The sequence below is a fragment of the Dama dama genome, chromosome 1, assembly GCF_033118175.1.
Source record: "Dama dama isolate Ldn47 chromosome 1, ASM3311817v1, whole genome shotgun sequence".
NCBI lineage: Eukaryota > Metazoa > Chordata > Mammalia > Artiodactyla > Cervidae > Dama > Dama dama.
In genome coordinates, this window is record NC_083681.1 from 11463344 (window position 1) to 11481585 (window position 18242).

The 18242-nt window shown below is 38.2% G+C and overlaps 1 protein-coding gene across 1 annotated transcript in view; it reads right to left on the bottom strand.

Moving 5' to 3' along the window:
• Positions 1-18242, bottom strand: part of CNTN5 (contactin 5) — a 1550500-nt gene that overhangs the window by 545743 nt on the left and 986515 nt on the right. Inside the window, exons 5-6 of the mRNA XM_061143613.1 lie at positions 8497-8620; positions 8196-8371 (exon numbers count right to left, since the gene is read on the bottom strand). Of these exons, the coding sequence (XP_060999596.1) occupies positions 8196-8371; positions 8497-8620 (300 nt within the window). The remainder of the gene's footprint in view (positions 1-8195; positions 8372-8496; positions 8621-18242) is intronic.

The following is an 18242-nucleotide window of genomic DNA, read 5'->3' on the forward strand; positions in this document are numbered from 1 at the left end:
CAGAACTTATTTGGATCAATTTTATATGCACCTCTAACACCTAGATTTTCATAGAACTGTTCAACTTCTCTATAAACAACATGCATTACAGTCAATATAAAATAGTTGAATATATACTTGGGGAGTAGTCACAAGATCAAGATGTTATTGGAGGAAAGCTAAAATATTTTAAAATATATTTCTGGTTAATAAGAAGAAAAGAAGCTAATATTAAAGGACTTTCATTAGTCAAAATGTGACAACTGGTATATGTATATGAACAAGCTAACTCTGCATAATCTTATTTAATATGATGTTTATGTGTAGGGAGCCCCTGGTGGCTAAGATACTAAAGGGTCTGCCTGCAGTGCAGGAGACCTGGGTTCGATCCCTGTGTTGGAAAGATACCCTGGAGAAGGAAATGGCTACCCACTCCAGTATTCTTGCCTGGAGAGTTCCATCAACAGAGGAGACTGGCAGGCTACAGTCCATGGGGTTGTAAAGAGTCGGATATGACTGAGCAACTTCACTTTCACTTCACTTTCATATATGTATATAATGTATATAATTTTCATGCAAAAGGAAGATGATTCTAATAGGATATGATTAATGGGATTTTTAACATATGGTTAGAATATTTAAATACATATCAATTTATAAAATATAGATTTGGACATTTTTCTATGAATATAATTAGGGGAGACATATTTAATGTTTATTTAACATTGTCCAATTAAATCTTATAATCACATTATTTTAATCAGTCAGTTCAGTCATTCAGTCGTTTCCAATTCTTGGTGACCCCATGGACTGAAGCAAGTCATAGCTTTTCTTTCATGGAGCAAACTTCTTTTAATTTCAAGGCTGCAGTCACCATCTGCAGTGATTTGGGCCCCCCACCCCCCCAAAAAAAGTCTGTCACTGTTTCCATTGTTTCCCCATCAATTTGCATGAAGTGATGGGACCAGATGCCATGATCATCATTTTTTGAATGTTGAATTTTAAGCCAGCTTTTCATTCTCTTCTTTTACTTTCATCAAGAGGCTCTTTTTTTCTCCTTCACTTTCTGCCATAAGGGTGGTGGCATCTGCATATCTGAGGCTGTTGATATTTTTCCTGGTTATTTGACTCCAGCTTGGGCTTCATCTAGCCCAGCATTTCATATGATATACTCTGCATAGAAGTTAAAAAAGCAGGGTGACATCACAGCCTTGACATATTCCCTTCCCAATTTTTACCACTCTTCTGTTCCATGTCCAGTTCTAACTGCTGTTTCTTGACCTGCATACAGATTTCTCAAGAGGCAGGTAAGGTGGTCTGATATTCCCATGTCTTTAAGAATTTTCCACAATTTATTATGATCCACACAATCAAAGACTTTGGCATAGTCAATAAAGCAGAAGTAGATTTTTTATTGTTATTTTTTTTCCTGGAATTGTCTTGCTTTTTCGATGATCCAAAGGATGTTGGCAATCTGATCTCTGTTTTCTCTGCCTTTTCTAAACCTAGCTTGAACATCTGGAAGTTCTCGGTTCACATACTGTTGAAATCAAGTTTGGAGGATTTTGAGCATTATTTTGCTAGCTTGTGAGATGAGGACAATTGCGCAGTAGTTTGAACATTCTTTGGCATTGCCTTTCTTTGGGATTGGAATGAAAACTGGCATTTTCCAGTCCTGTGGCCACACCTGATTTTTGCAAATTTGCTAGCATATTGCATGCAGCACTTTCACAGCATCATTGTTTAGGATTTGAAATGGTTAAGCTGGAATTCCATCACCTCCACTAGCTGTTCATAGTAATGCTTCCTAAGGCCCACTTGACTTCATATTCCAGGATGTCTAGCTCTAGGTGAGTGACCACACCATCACGGTTATATGGATCATGAAGATCTTTTCTGTATAGTTCTGTGTATCCCTGCCACCTCTTCTTAATATTTTCTGCTTCTGTTAGGTCTATACCATTTCTGTCCTTTATTGAGCCCATCTTTGCATGACAAGTTCCCTTGGTATCTCTAATTTTCCTGAATAGATCTCTAGTCTTTCCCATTCTATTGTTTTCCTCTATTTCTTTGCACTGATCACTGAGTAAGGCTTTCTTATCTTTCCTTTCTGTTCTTTGGAACTCTGCATTCAAATGAGTATATCTTTCCTTTTCTCCTTTGCCTTTCACATCTCTTCTATTCTCAGCTATTTGTAAGGCCTCCTCAGACAACCATTTTGCCTTTTCATTTCTTTATCTTGGGGATGGCTTTGATCACCGCCTCCTGTACGATGTCATGAACCTCCATCCATAGTTCTTCAGGCACTCTGTCTATCAGATTTAATCCATTGAATATCTGTCACTTCCACTGTATAATTGTAAGGGATTTGATTTAGGTCATGCCTGAATGGTCTAGTGTTTTTTTCCTATTTTTTTCAATTTAAGTCTGAATTTTGCAATATGGAGTTCATGATCTGAGCCACAGTCAACCCCTGGTCTTGTTTGTGCTGACTGTATAGAGCTTCTCCATCTTTGACTGCAAAGAATATAATCAGTCTGATTTCGGTAATGACAATCTGGTGATGTCCATGTGTAAAGTCTTCTCTTGTGTTGTTGGAAGAGGGTGTTTGCTATGACCAGTGCATTATCTTGGCAAAAATCAGTTAGCCTTTGCCCTGCTTCATTTTGTACTCCAAGGCCAAATTTCCTGTCACTCCAAGTATCTTGACTTCCTACTTTTGCCTTCCAGTCTTCTATGATGAAAATGACATCTTTTTTTGGTGTTTGTTATTTTAGTCAAGTATATCATATTTCAAAAGGTGAAAACATATGCAAAATATGTGTTTAAAGTATTATTTATATAACAAAAATAATGTTTAAATTATAAAATTGGCCAAGAGCTAACAGTCTCACTTTGCAAGGAGCAACCAAAATTCAGTTGGTTGATAACTCAGAAACTACTCTGGATTGGGTAATATGATCCTCCTTTCTATTTGATTTTAGAACATCACAATTGTACTACACAGTGCAGAAAACCACAGTTGATAAAATAATTGTGTAGTACATAATTAAATTAAGGTATAAAGATAAAGGCTTTTATACCTTAAATTTATACCAATTACAATTAAATCATTGTAAGCCGAGTTTGTATGTTTGTAATCATTTTGATAATTTGTAATTTTGTCTAATTACATGACATTTAAAACATCTAACAGATTTGTGTTAGATTTAAATGGTTTTAATAATTATCTAAACTTCATAATATATTAGTTTTGAAATATTAGTTGTATAGTAATATATATTTGATTTTTTTCATAAATAGTAGATGATGATATGAAGAATTAATATCAGCCCCAAAATGTGTACAAAGTAATCAGAGTTCCTCTAGTCAATAAATCTCTTAAGCCCTAAAGGACATTAAGCATTCTATCAAAAACAGAAGGTGAACTCATCTCTATATATGAGGCTGGTCATAGAAAATCATGATGCAAAGGGAATTTGACACCAAATTCTTAATCTTGCTTTACATTTGTATCCTCTCTCTTCTTTAAGAAGTCCCAGTTTTCATTCTCTGTGACATCCTGCCTCATTTCCTCTCCCTAATTATAAAACTATACTGACTCCTAGAATCCTATCACACCCATATACACACCCAGGTATCCATTCAGTTCAGTCGCTCAGTCGTGTCTGACTGTTTGCGACCCCATGGAATGCAGCATGCCAGGCTTCCCTGTCCATCACCAAAACCTGGAGCTTACTCAAACTCATGTCCATTGAGTCGGTGAGGCCATCTAACCATCCCATCCTCTGTTGTCCCCTTCTCCTCCCGCCTTCAATTTTTCCCAGCGTCAGGGTCTTTTCCAAGGAGTCAGCTTTTTGCTTCAGGTGGCCAAAGTATTGGAGTTTCAGCTTCAGCATCAGTCCTTCCAATGAATATTCAGGATTGATCTCCTTTAGGATGGACTAGTTGGATCTCCTTGCAGTCCAAGGGACTCTCAAGAGTTTTCTCTAACACCTCTGTTCAAAAGCATCAATTCTTCCGGGCTCAGCTTTTTTATAGTCCATTTCTCACATCCATACATGACCACTGGATAAACCATAGCTTTGACTAGATGAATCTTTGTCAGCAAAGTAATGTTTCTGCTTTTTAATACTCTGTCTAGGTTGGTCATAGCTTTTCTTCCAAGGAGCAAGCATCTTTTATTTCATGGTTCATTCACCATGTGCCATGATTTTGGAACCCCCCCAAAATAGTCTCTCACTGCTTCCATTGTTTCCCCATCTATTTGCCATGAAGGATGGGGTTGGATACCATGATCTTAGGTTTTTGACTGTTGAGTTTTAAGCCAGTATACTAGTACACTGTATATACACCCAGGTATATTAGACACCAATGTATACTAGACAGCAAAGTAAATCTTTGTTCTATCTTCTCTATTACCTGTATTTTCATTTCCCCCCAAAGATATCCCAGTCAAAAGATAGAACGAAGCCTAAAAGACTTAATTTTTATCCTACCAACAGAGACATAATAGAATCAAGATGGGGAGCGATTTTGAGGCAATATGTAAGTGACTGCTTCAACCAGGACTTTTATGGGTTCTTATGCATATGTATAACCTCCAAAACAAAACAGCAAGATAGTTGGGACAGGGATAGTGAGAGGCTGAGTAACAAGATACTACCAATGATTGCATATTTTACCCATATGTTTAAGTTAGTATTAAAAAATAAAGCAACTACTGTTGCAAATTAAGTTCAGGACAGCTTGATGCTGAGTAGGTAAGATAGGTAAGTGGGCAGGTAGAAGGTAGGTAAGTAGGCAGGTCAGCTGATTGAGAGAAAGCTTTCCTTGCCTAGTCTTTAAACTGTAAATGTTGGTGCCAACTTATCCACGCTACATGAGGTGGAGTATTTGTTAACAGTGGCTCATCTTTCTAAATATCCTAGGAAGATACAGTCCAATAGACATCTAGAGTCTTCCAGCAAATAGATTTCTGCTCTGAGTAATGTAGAAAACATTGCATATTTTGCATCACTGCTGATTTAGGAGAAAAAGAGGTGACTGAGAATTGATATACTTGTGTAAGATAATATAAACCAAATAAAAAGTTATAAGCCACTGATATTAGTATGTTTCCTGGATTTTCTGTATTTGTCTTGAAAAGACTGCACTATTGAACACAGGAACAGTAAGGAGAGTTGCTTATTAGGATACTTTTTGTATTCATTTCACACACTAGCAAAGTAATGCTCCAAGCTAGGCTTCAACAGTACATGAACTTAGAACTTCCAGAAGTTCAATCTGGATTTAGAAAAGGCAGAGGAACCAGAGATCAAATTACCAACATCAGTTGAATCATAGAAAAAGCCAGAGAATTCCAGAAAAAAATCTGCTTCTACTTCTTTGACTACACTAAAACCTTTGTGCATATCACAACAAACTTTGGATAATTCTTAAAGAAATAGGAATATCAGACCACCTTACCAGCCTCCTGAGAAACCTGTATGCAGGTCAAGAAGCAACAGTTAGAACTGGATATGGAACAATGCACTAGTTCCAAATTGGGAAAGGAGTACAGCAAGGCTGCTTGTATACATCAAGTATTTGTCACCCTGCTTATTTAACTTCTATGCAGAGTACATCATACAAAATGCCAGGCTGGATGAAGCACAAGTTGGAATCAAGATTGCAGGGAGAAATATCAATAACCTCAGATATTCAGATGACACCACCTTATGGCAGAAAGCATAGAAGTAAAGAGCCTCTTGATGAAAGTGGAAGAGTGAAAAAGCTGGCTTAAAACTCAACTTTGAAAAAAAACTAAGATCGTGGCATCTGGTCCCATTCAGTTCAGTTCAGTCGCTCAGTCGTGTCTGACTCTTTGTGACACCATGAACTGCAGCACGCCAGGCCACCCTGTCCATCACCAACTCCCAGAGTCCACCCAAACCCATATCCATTGATTCGGTGATGCCATCCAACCATCTCATCCTCTGTCATCCCCTCTCCTTCTGCCCTCAATCTTTCCCAGCATCAGGGTCTTTTCAAATGAGTCAGCTCTTCACATCAGGTGGCCAAAGTATCGGAGTTTCAGCTTCAACATCAGTCCTACAAATGTACACCCAGGACTGATCTCCTTTAGGATGGACTGGTTGGATCTCCTTGCAGTCCAAGGGACTCTCAAGAGTCTTCTCCAACACCACAGTTCAAAAGCATCAGATCTCCAGCGCTCAGATTTATAATGGTGATGTCATCTTCATATCTGAGGTTGTTGATATTTCTCCCGGAAATCTTGATTCCAGCTTGTGCTTCCTCCAGCTCCGCGTTTCTCATGATGTACTCTTCATATAAGTTAAATAAGCAGGATGACAATATACAGCCTTGATATACTCCTTTTCCTATTTGCTTCATGGCAAATAGTTGGGGAAACAATGGAAACAGTGACAGACTTTATTTTCTTGGGCTCCAGAATCACGACAGTTGTGACTGCAGCCATAAAATAAAAGACACTTGCTCCTTGCACGTAAAGCTCTGGAAAGCCTAGACAGCATATTAAAAAGCAGAGATATTACTTTGCCAACAAAGGTCCATCTAGTCAAAGCTATGGTTTTTCCAGTGGTCATGTATGGATGTGAGAGTTGGACCATAAAGAAAGCTGAGTGCAGAAGAATTGATGCTTTTGAACTGTGGTGTTGGAGAAGACTCTTGAGAGTCCCTTAGACTGCAAGGAGATCAAACCAGTCCATCCTAAAGAAATCAGTCCTGAATATTCATTGGAAGGACTGATGCTGAAGGTGAAACTCCAATACTTTGGCCACCTGATGCAAAGAGCTGACTCATTTGAAAAGACCCTGATTCTGGGAAAGATTGAAGGTGGGAGGAGAAGCGGATGACAGCAGATGAGATGATTGGATGCATCACTAACTCAACAGACATGAGCTTGAGTAAGCTCCGGGTGTTGGTGATGGACAGGGATGCCTGGCGTGGTGTAGTCCATGGAGTCACAAAGAGTAGGACATGACTAAGCAACTGAACAAGAAGAAGGATAATTTTAAATCTACGTATTGAGAAATATTAGATTTCTGTGATACACTGTGTAATATTTTCAAAAACAAAAGGAGTATAGTTAGTCTATTATCTTGGTATATTTGGTGTATTTAAAGTAGCAGTCTGAACTCCTTAGCCAATTCTACTCTAAAAGATAATGTTTTGAGTTTTCTAGTGCCTAGCTAGATTTTCTCCAAACTGGATCCATTATCATTTTTTTTTTTTATTCCCTTTTCTCCTTCGCATTCCTTTAACAGGTTGTCTGAGTTTTGGGTTAATTAGACATAATATGTGAAGAAGATTACCAAGAGAAAAATCAATTATTTCACTCTTCAGGGTGCAGTTCTAACTTAAAAATCATTTTGTGATAAATTACATAGCCATTATAGTTACATTTGAATTATTAACACAAAGATCCCTGGTCTTCCTATCTATTTCTTAGTGATTATAATCCTCAAGAATTTAAATTCAATTATGATTACTCACTAAAAAATGATACAAAAGTTTTTTTCACCAGTAATCTATCTTCAAGTTTGTATATGACTCATAATAAGCAAAATAATTTCAAGAGTTTCAAGAAATCTATACCATTAGTTAATTAGATATATGATCTATTTTAGAAAATGTATATCATCTAGATATATGAATGAATACATGAGGTATCTTTTTGTCCAATTAAAAAAGAAACTGGGACACTTGGGAGGAAAGTTATAGTCAGTCTGAAATAGCACTTCAGAGGTCTTTCTTTGGTTTTTTGACTAGAACGAGAATTTTTAGAATATGCTGTCTTATGTCCAGAAGAATCTATAGCCAATAGTGACTATAATAGGCAGCAGCAGAATAATATCAAGTAAGTGAATATTTTAAAAGCAGATAGAACTAATTAAAAACCTATTTCTTACTAGATTTCAAAAGATATTTGAATTCTAATACTTAATCTGCTTTTATGAACTGAATTTTTAGCCTCCCAGACTACTACCTATGTGAAGAGGGCATATATTTCAGGGAATTTAAAAACATGTCAGGAAGAAGCATGTTGTTTGCATAGTTCTAAGCATGACTAGTTCATATTATTATTAAAAAATTTGAAGCCATAAGCTCTTGCCTAAATAAACTTCAAAGCTATATATGTATATACACACACAGTATACATGTATATGTGGAAAGAGCAATATTTTACTCACAGGCAAACTGAAGTATGACTTCTCTACTAAGAATACTTCCAAATGTGTTGGCTGCCAAACACTGATAATGACCAAAATCCTTTGCTTCACTTGGATTGCTTATAATAAAGGCCCCGTCTATCAAACTGTAGCGATAATCACTTTCCAAATCTATTTCTGTTCCATTTCGAAGCCATCTTAGGGAAAAATCAGAAGACAAACATGTAAAAATTACTTGAGACATAATACTCCCTGGGTGTATCAGAATCCCACTGAAAGGAATTTTTTAAGACAAGAAATATGATTAATAGTGAATTTCTACCTGTAATTGGGAACTGGGTTGCCACGAGCTTCACAATTCAGTGCTACTTTCTTTTCATCAGAATCAGTCGGGAAAATTATATCATCTGGTTCTTGCACAAACACTGGCCCGTAATCCACACTTTCTGTAAGGACCAAAAAGACACACTTTAAAATTTCTTAAAATAGCAAGACATTTTTTTCTCCACTGTGTCCCTACTCAAAATCCTTGCTCTTTCCTCATACTGAACAGGCTTATTAGCAAAAGAAGGTATAGCTGGCAAATTATATTGTTTTATTAAATTGCAGAGACCTAAATAGATGCTTTTCTCTACTTGACCAAGATGGCTCTTAGAAAATATGATACATGAAATAAAAAAACACACATCTCAAGCATAGGTGTTGTACATTTAAAAATATATCTTTAAATTCACCAAAAGCAGAACTAAGGAGATAGTAAATAAAAATATTAGTTTTTAAAAAAACTGAAATTGTAGAAGTGTTGGAATGTTGAAAATAATATGTGATAAAGTCATGAACTAATACTTTGTTACTACTTGAGTATTGTAGATATGAAAATGTTGGTTCTTGTGCATTTTTCACATATTTCTTTCTTCACTTATTCAATCAAGCACTACTTAGTGCTTAATGATGCTTGAGTGTAGGGGGAAATGATGCAATGCAAATATTCACATTCTCATGGAATAAATGAGACATGTCTTCAAAAAAATCAAATAATTGAATAAAGATAGCAAAACTGTATACAACTAAATGTTCACCTGTTAGTAAATTAAAGTAAATAAGGAACTGAGAAGAGGCAAAAAAGGAAGGTAGGGAAGAAGAGCTGTTTAAGTGCATACTATGCCCCAGACACTGGAGTCTATCTCATTAATTAGCACAGAGAAAATCTATGATAAAGGTAATTTCAAACTAATGAACATTTCAAGGAAAAGTAGAAATAAAATGGGCCTCAAATGTCAACTTGAACTTAAGGAATTTTAGGATAATTCTGTTGGAGAAATGAGTAATATGCTGGAGGGATTATAAATCGTATATAGCCCTAGTTGAGTAGAATGTACAGAGTTATATGCATACCTAGTCTCAATAGCATTCTGAAATGTGAAATCAGGAAAAAGCTAAACTTTTTCTTTTTTCACTAATCATAAATTTGATTACATGATAACCTTAGATTAATATTTTCAACACTGGCACAAACGTCGTTTGGGGATATTCTTTGTTGTGAGGGTTTTCTGTGCACTGTAGGATGATTACCATCATTCCTGGCCTCTACCCTCCAGATTCCAGCAGCACACCTCCCCAAAATGCAATAATCAAAAATGTCTGCAGACCTCATTAGATGTCTCATGGGGACAAAATAATCCTCATTTAAAACCACTGTCTTAGAAAATATGAAGAGAAAAGATTTTAGTAAGAATGTTTTTCCAATGTCTGTGTTAAACAGGTGGGGTATTTACATCCTCTGTGGATAATCACAAGAAAATATCAGGAAACAATTCAATAATGAATAGTCTTGAAAAATAAAGACTTAGTAAATTATTACTGAAAAGATGTACACCTCCATATTTAGAATAATGAGTTTAGAGTTAATTGATTTGCTTTCTTGCAAAGTACTCTACAGCCATTCTCTTTTGGATAAAGAGAAACATGGTATTCTAATCATCCTTCCGATACAAATTGAATACTCACAATGGCCAATACCAACAAGTATTTTCTTTGAGTCCTCCTGGAAAACCTGAGGTTCTTTTCCCTAAGCTATTAAAAAAAAATTACATGACAGTAACTAATATGTGTTATTCTATACCAAATACTACTGCTGCTTTACTTTACAAAAGGAAAATAAATAAGACATTTGATAAATAAATAACTAGAGGAAATTATTGTCAAAACATCATGCTGCATGTTATTGTATCATAATGATCTTTTTAAAATTTGAAAAAGCACATGAAACCTCAAAATCTCAATTAGTATTAAACTACATAATCAAATCATGAAAAGGAATCATTTTTTTCTGGACTTTACACTTAAAATATAATCATTTAAATTGACATTATAAATATCTGCATATATATATATGCAGATATTTATAATATATATATATATATATATTATATATATATATATATATATATATATATAGAGAGAGAGAGAGAGAGAGAGAGAGAGAGCCATGAAATTAGAAGACGTTTACTCCTTCAAAGGAAAGTTATGACCAACCCAGACAACATATTAAAAAGCAGAGACATTACTTTGCCAACAAAGGTCTGTCTAGTCAAGGTTATGGTTTTTCCAGTGGTCATGTATGGATGTGAGATTTGGACTATAAAGAAAGCTGAGCACCAAAGAATTGATGCTCTTGAACTGTGATGTTGGAGAAGACGCTTGAGAGTCTCTTGGACTCCAAGGAGATCCAACCAGTCCATCCGAAAGGAGATCATTCCTGGGTGTTTATTGGAAGGACTGATGTGGAAGCTGAAACTCCAATACTTTGGCCACCTGATGTGAAGAACTGACTCATTGGAAAAGACCCTGATGCTGGGAAAGATTGAGGGCAGGAGGAGAAGGGGACAACAGAGGATGAGATGGTTGGATGGCATCACCGACTCAATGGACATGGGTTTGGGTGGACTCCGGGAGTTGGTGATGGATAGGGAGGCCTGGTGTGCTGCGGTTCATGGGTTGCAAAGAGTCAGACACGACTGAGTGGCTGAACTGAAGTGAACTGAAATATCTATGATATATAAGATTAAATTTTAATAAATGTACTTTTATATATTTTTTAAAATTCTTGAGCTTTAGAGTCAGACACTTGGGTTCAAATTTTAAAACCATCTTTTTCTAGATTTGAGCCAACTACTTTTATCCTTTGCTGCTTCATTTATTAATTGTAGATGATAATGTCTCCTTACAATATTATTATGGAGATAGATCAATATTTGTAAATACTTAGTATGTCACAAGTACTCAACAAATTATAATTAATAAGAGTAATAGCTAAAACTTACTTGTGGTATAATTACTATACACCAGACATTATACTGAATAATTTATATGCAATATATCATGTAACACTCATAACAATGTGACTAGAACTAATTTCTACATTTTACTTTTTCATAGATTGGTAATTTTTAATTTTTCTTTGTAAGAGTAGTATCCTTTATTTTTAATTAACTTTTATTGAAGTATAGATGGTTAACAATGTGCTAAATTCAGGTTTAGAGCAAAGTTAATCTGTTTTATATATATTCACACCTTTTTAGGTTCTTTCCCATATAGGCCACTACAGAGTATTGAGTAGAGTTTGTGTGCTCTACAGTAGGTTTTTACTAGTTATCTATTTCATTTTCCCATTTTATAGAAGACAAAACTGAGGCTGAAATCAATTAAGCAAATTTGTATAGCAAATAAATGATAAATTTGTGACACAAATTCAGGGTTGTTGGAATACAGAACTTGATTATCACTGTTGATATTGTTACTACCACTATTACTATTATTTATTATTATTATTATATTTAAATAACATTCTTAAAGCACTCTTGTATATTACTATTTAGTTATCTGAGCTGAATTTCATAATTATTTGTAATTCAAAGATGAAAACACTGAGCTTCTGAGAGAAGACTTCTTCAAAACTAGCACATAGTAAATAGTTGATTTAATTAATCTTCTATGGTTCCAAATGTTAGACTCTGAAAATTGTCAAAACAAGACAAGAGAAATAAAGGCTTCCCAGACTGGGAAAAAGCAGAAAGTTAAGATATTCTAAATTACAGACTGAAAAATTAAAGGACAAGTCTGAAAAACACATATTCTATTATGACAGCCCATAGTCCATTAGATATATCTGCTCAATGTAACTTCTGAAAGCATTTTAGTGACTAGTGAGCCCTCTCGCTCCCTCTCTTTCTCTGCTGTTCCTCTTTCTGTTGTTTTTCCCTTAGAAATAAAGTTCGTCATAAGGGGTGGAAAAGCCTGTATCTATGGTGAGTTCCCCAGTCCCTAGAAAAAGGTAAACAAAGCTGGTTCTATCTCTAAAGGGATTAAAGTTCCATCCCAACAAGGTATAATTACAGGTAAACTCAGACTATTTTGAGGGCTCCCCCTGGTGACTTGGCAGTAAAGAATCCTCCTGAATGCAGGAGTGGACCCTGGAGTCTGGTGGGCTTTTCTCCACATCCTCTCCAACATTTGCTGCTTGTAGATTTTTTTATGATAGTCATCCTGACAGGTGTGAGATGGTAGTTCCTTGGCTTTGATTTGAACTTCTCTAATACAATTAACAATTTAGAGCATTTTTTTCCATGTGCCTGTTAGCCATCTGAATGTCTTCTTTGGAAAAACATGTCTATTCAGGTCTCATTTTTATAGCTCAGATTTTCAGTTGGTAAACGAAGGATAGTACACCCACAAGGCATTTTGGTGGGCTGACCCTGAAGGAGAGGTTTCAACCTGTCTTGACTCCCTCTTTTTATACTTTTTGTCTCCTCTCTCCAAGCCTGCCCTATGCAGATTAGGGCTAGCACACATCATCAGTCAGGAAGCGGGTGTGTTTGCTTCACCTGAGGTTCCCACTCCAGGTCAGAGGATTTTTTTCTGTGTTCCCTTTTCATGGGCTTTTCCCCTTTCTTTGTCTTTTACCTGCCACCATTTTTGACTCTTTTTTTTTTTTTAATTATAATTACCTAACATTCCCCCCTTAAGAGTTGGGAGGCCCAATTCATTGGAAATAGGGGCATCGAGGTCTCTCTGGCTACTTCCTGCTGAGAAGAGACTTTGAGGAGCATGGGGTCTCCCTCTCTTGCTAGGCTCAAGCCTCAGAGTCCTTATAGAGCTGTCTGTCTAAGGGTGAGTGAGCCTTCAATCCATTCTATGAAGGTATCTATCATGACTATTAGGTATTGATATCCTTGAGAAACTGGCATCTGGGTAAAGTCCATCTGCCAGTCCTTTCCTGGGTAGGTCCCATGCCATTGGATTGGCTGGGCCAGCTGGGGTCTTTGAGTTCTTTGGGGGTTGTTTAATTGGCAAGTGAGACACAGGGAGACCACTTGACTTATAGTCGTTTAGAGGCCTGCTCCTCTGAGCGACCTCTCTAGTAATGCTTGGAGGGCCTTGTCCCCTAGATGAGTGGTGGCATGTGAGGAGTTAACCAACTCTCATTGGAGGTTCCTCAGCAGAAAGAGGAGCCCCTCTTTTTGGAAACACCTCACATGATCTTGTTGAAAGCCCTCACTCTTAGCTTTAAGACTCCCACCTTCAGTATATGAAGAAGTTCCTGGCAAATTAGTCTGCAGCACTAAGTTGGAAACCCCTATTAGGTAACTGTTTTGTAATGCTGCTCTCTTAGCTGCCACTGCCTGGTTCCCTTGAGCCACTTCTGTATTCCATTTTTCAGTCTCTTCTACAGTGGGAGACTGCAACCTCAGCAGGCAGATGGACTGCCTCCAAGAGCCTAAAGATTTTATCACCATACTTTATTGGGGACCCTCGGGTGGTCAAGTGGCCTCTTTCTTTCCAAATAGCAGCAGATGTGTGTAGCACCCAAAAGGCATACTTGGAATCAGTGTAAATGGCTACTCTTTTTCCTTTTCCCAGCTCTAAAGCTCAAGTCAGAGCTATGAGCTCAGCCAGTTGGACTGAAGTACCTGGAGCTATAGGTTTAGGCTTTATGGTCTCAAAATTGGAGACTACTGCAAATCCTGCCTCCCTTTTCTATCTAAGATAAAGTTGCTTCCATTGGTGTACCAGATTTCCTCAGGATTTATCAGAGAGTCTTCTGACAATCCCTCTCAGGGTTTTGTCCAATGGTCCAAAGTTTCTAGGCAAGAGTGAAAGGGGAGAGAGTTCTCAGGGGTAGGCATAAGGATAGCTGGGTTAAGAACCTCAAAAAAGGATATAGTCCTGGATTTTCCATCAGCATTACCTGGTAATGCATGAGGATTCTTTGATGGGACATCCATAAATGGCCACTCCCATATAGGAGTTTTTTTTCACATGGTGGCTGGTAAAAAAATTAATTAATTAATTAATTAAAAAGCAAGAGAGTTTTAAAGCATCTTCTATTAGGGCTGAAAGCATTCAAAGGCAGGGAGGCCAGCCTCAGGCAGTTGGGTTTAGCCTCCTGGATAAATGAGTTACTGACTGGGGCTCAGTTCCCAACCTTTGCATTAACACTCCCAAGGCTATTCCTTCCTTTTCATGGACGTATACTAGGAATGCTCTTTCTGGGTCTGCAACCTCAAGGTGGGTGCTTGGGTTAAGGCTTGTTTTAGTGTTGCCTCTGCCTCCTTTTGAGGTCCCCACATCAATGGGATTGGTGAGTATATCTCTTCTCAGTAAGGGATCTGGACTCTCAGGGACCATCAGAAACTGATGGGAAAATATCTATCTATCCCAGCAACAGAGAAGTGATTGGGTGAATATTTTTGTAATTGTTTTCCTATAGCACCCAAAATGGTACAGGCTGGGGGGAGATGGCTCCAGAGTAGGAGGTCAGGAGAGAGTAGGTAGCCCCAGTGTCAATCAAGAAATTTTTGGACCTACCTGCCACATCCAGTTGCACCTTTTGCTCCAGCCCCATGATGGTTACCTATTACAGGTGGACTGGCTGGAGTGGGCCACTTCAGTCCTGTTAAACCATCATGAGGGAAGGCTTGGCACTTGACCTTGAGGCTCTTGGGTCCCAAGGGCAGAGTGCCATCCAATATCCCAGTTGATGGCATTTGTAGCAAGCTATTTTAGGAGGCTTGCCACGGTTTGGACACTTTCTGGCCCAATGTCCCACCTGTCTACAGATTAGGCATTTGTCTCATGCCTTGTCCTTCAAGGACTTGAGGTTTGCTACAGGGCTCCCCTGGAGGGTGGCCAGCATCTGGGCATGCCTTGACTCTTTCCTTCTCTCCCTCTCCTGGGCCTTGGCCTCCCTCTCCTGTTCTCTGGTATCAAAGGAATTGGTGGCTGTCTGGACCATTTCATCTAAAGAGGAAGCAGAGTCCTGATGTAACTTTGTACTGTTGTAACTTTATCCTTATGTATGATGCAAATTGGGACAGGAATTTGTCCTTTAACATCACCTGTCCATTTTAAGAGTCTAAGTCTAGACAGGTAAACTTTTGTAGAACCTCTTTTAGTCTTTCCAGATAGGCAGTAGGATTCTCATTGGGCTCCTGAGTTATTGCTGAGACCCAAGCACAGCACCACAGCACCATAACTAACAGGTTTCCTTCTGTTTCCATGGGTGGATTTCCTTAGGGTGAGTCTTCTGAAGCTTATCCTAGCCAGTACTGTTGCAACCTGAGAGCTTGGCATCCCTGGGTCAGGGCACAGTTCCCCAGGCAGGTGGAGGCAGGTCAACCTCCTGGAGATGGAATCTTTAGGCAAATCAGACTGGACAGCCTCCTGGGAATTGGGTCCCTGGGCAGGTTGAGGCAGGTTGACTCACTCTAGATAATAACAGAATTAATGATAAAGAAGTGGGTAGATGTTTGATAAAGTGGAATGAAGATTTGATCCAGGGGGTATGTTCACAGTTTTAGGAGAAGAGTGGTAAGAGTTTGGGCCCAAATGGCCCACAGGCTAACTCCCAAAGTGGCAAACATTGTCCCTGGAAGTCCAATTGCCCCTGAAGGGATATCACCAACAGGTGGACTTTTAGCAGGCACTGTGTGTCTGCCGCCCACCCTAGCAGGCGCAATAAGTGCTGTTGCTGCACATGTCTTAGGAAACACGGGAGATGAAGGCCTGAATCTCTTGAGGGATCGGGTAGTAAACACTTTTTCCCTCCAGTCATTTTCTGATTGTCCCACCAGAAAGTTGCAGAGGCAACTTTGTGGGCCCAAACAGAGCTCGTGCGAAGGTCACAACTTCTGGAAACAGAAAGCTAATAACCCTCCCAATACTTTGCAGAAAGTGGCATAGATGAAGGGAGGAGCTGGAGGACAAGAGGGGAAGGCAGTGAGAAGAATGTGCTGAGGAATTACTATTATTACTATCCCTTACTATTATTATCCCCTTATTATTCCTGAGGAATAACCTTCTAGGAAAGTGGCTATACGCTTGACCTGTGCCCACACAGCTTTCACTTCCCTGATCCTTGGCACAGGGGAGACTAAGGATAAAACAGTCCTCACCCACTGGGCAACAGCTACTGGGTACAATGGATGGTGGAGCCTTCAGGACATGCCAGGGGGTAGCCCCTGACAGAATCCCTCAACTACATCCACAGCCACTTGCCTGTTTACAGGGGGTATGAGCAGACACAAACAAGAGATTGTAAAGAAATTAAGATTTTGTTAGCCATATGTGCCTTCCAGCCAGAGGCGAGGACCTCCTACCTTAACCAGAGGCCTTCTGGGACCTGAGACTGTGCTACATGAGCTTTCTGCCACCTTCATTGTTGCTGTGCCAGTTCCCACCACATTCAACTTCGCATCACTTCTGCTGTGCTGGGTCTCTGTTGCGCTCAGCTTTCACCGAGTGAACTTTCACCATATTGGGCTTCAGCTGTGATGGGCTTTCGCCTCACTGGGGCCCTGCTGAGGTTGCCACGGCCAGGTTACATCTGGGTCTTGGCACCAGATATGTCGGGAGAGGGTGTAGTATCCTCAGTTAAGTCTAACCACAGCAAAGAGTTGAAAAGGCAGACCAGTGTTACACCTCGGTTACAACTCAGTTTTATTTGGTAAACAAAGGATAGTACACCCTCAAGGCATGTAGGAGAGTCTATGCAGGTCTTCTGCCCACTTTTTAATTACATTGTTTTTTTATACTGATTTGTATAAACTGCTTACATATTTTGGATATGAATCCCTTCCTGGTTATGCTATTTGCATATATTTTCTCCTATTCAGTAGGTTGTCTTTTTGTTTGGTCAAAAGATTTCTTGTACTGTGCAAAATCTTTTAGGTTAAATTAGGCCCCATTTGTTTCTTAAGTTACCTCTTACTTGTTTCTTTTTGGTTTTATTTGTTTTGCCTTAGGAGACAGATCCAAAAAATATTGCTAAGATTTATGTCAACAAGTGTCCTGCCTATGTTATCTTATGGGAGCTTGAAGGTTTCAGGTCCTGCATTTAGGTCATCAATCTATTTTGAGTTTATTTTTGTATATGGTGTGAGGAAATGCTCTAGTCTCATTGTTTCACATGTAGCTGTCACTTTCCAAACCCCGTTTATTTAAGAGAATATCTTTCCTGCATTGCATATTCTTTCCTTTTTCATCATAGATTAGTAGATTATAGGTGCATAGGTTTATTTCTGGGCTTTCCATTTTGTTCCATTGATCTATGTGTCTGTTTTATGTGCCAGTACCATGCTTTTTTGACTACTCTTGCACTGTAATATAGTCTGAAGTATGGGGTCATGAAACTTCCAGCTTTTTGCTTTTCTCTCAAGATTGTTTTGTCAAATAAGAATCTTTTGTTGTTCCATGTAGATTTTAAGATTTTTTTCTAGCTCTATGAAAAATGTCATTGCTATCTTAATGGGCTATCATTGTATATGGAGATGTTTTCAATTGCATGGCTATTTTAACAATATTAATTATTCCAATGAAAGAGGTAGAGATATCTTTCCATTCATTTGTATTATATTCAGTTTCTTTCATTGATGCTTTATAATTGTCAGAAAATAGATTTTTCACCTCCTTGGTTGCATTTATTCCCAGGTGTTTTATGTATTCATTCATTGATGTGATTTTAAACAGGATTAATTTTTACCTTTTATTTCTGGTAGTTCATTATTAACA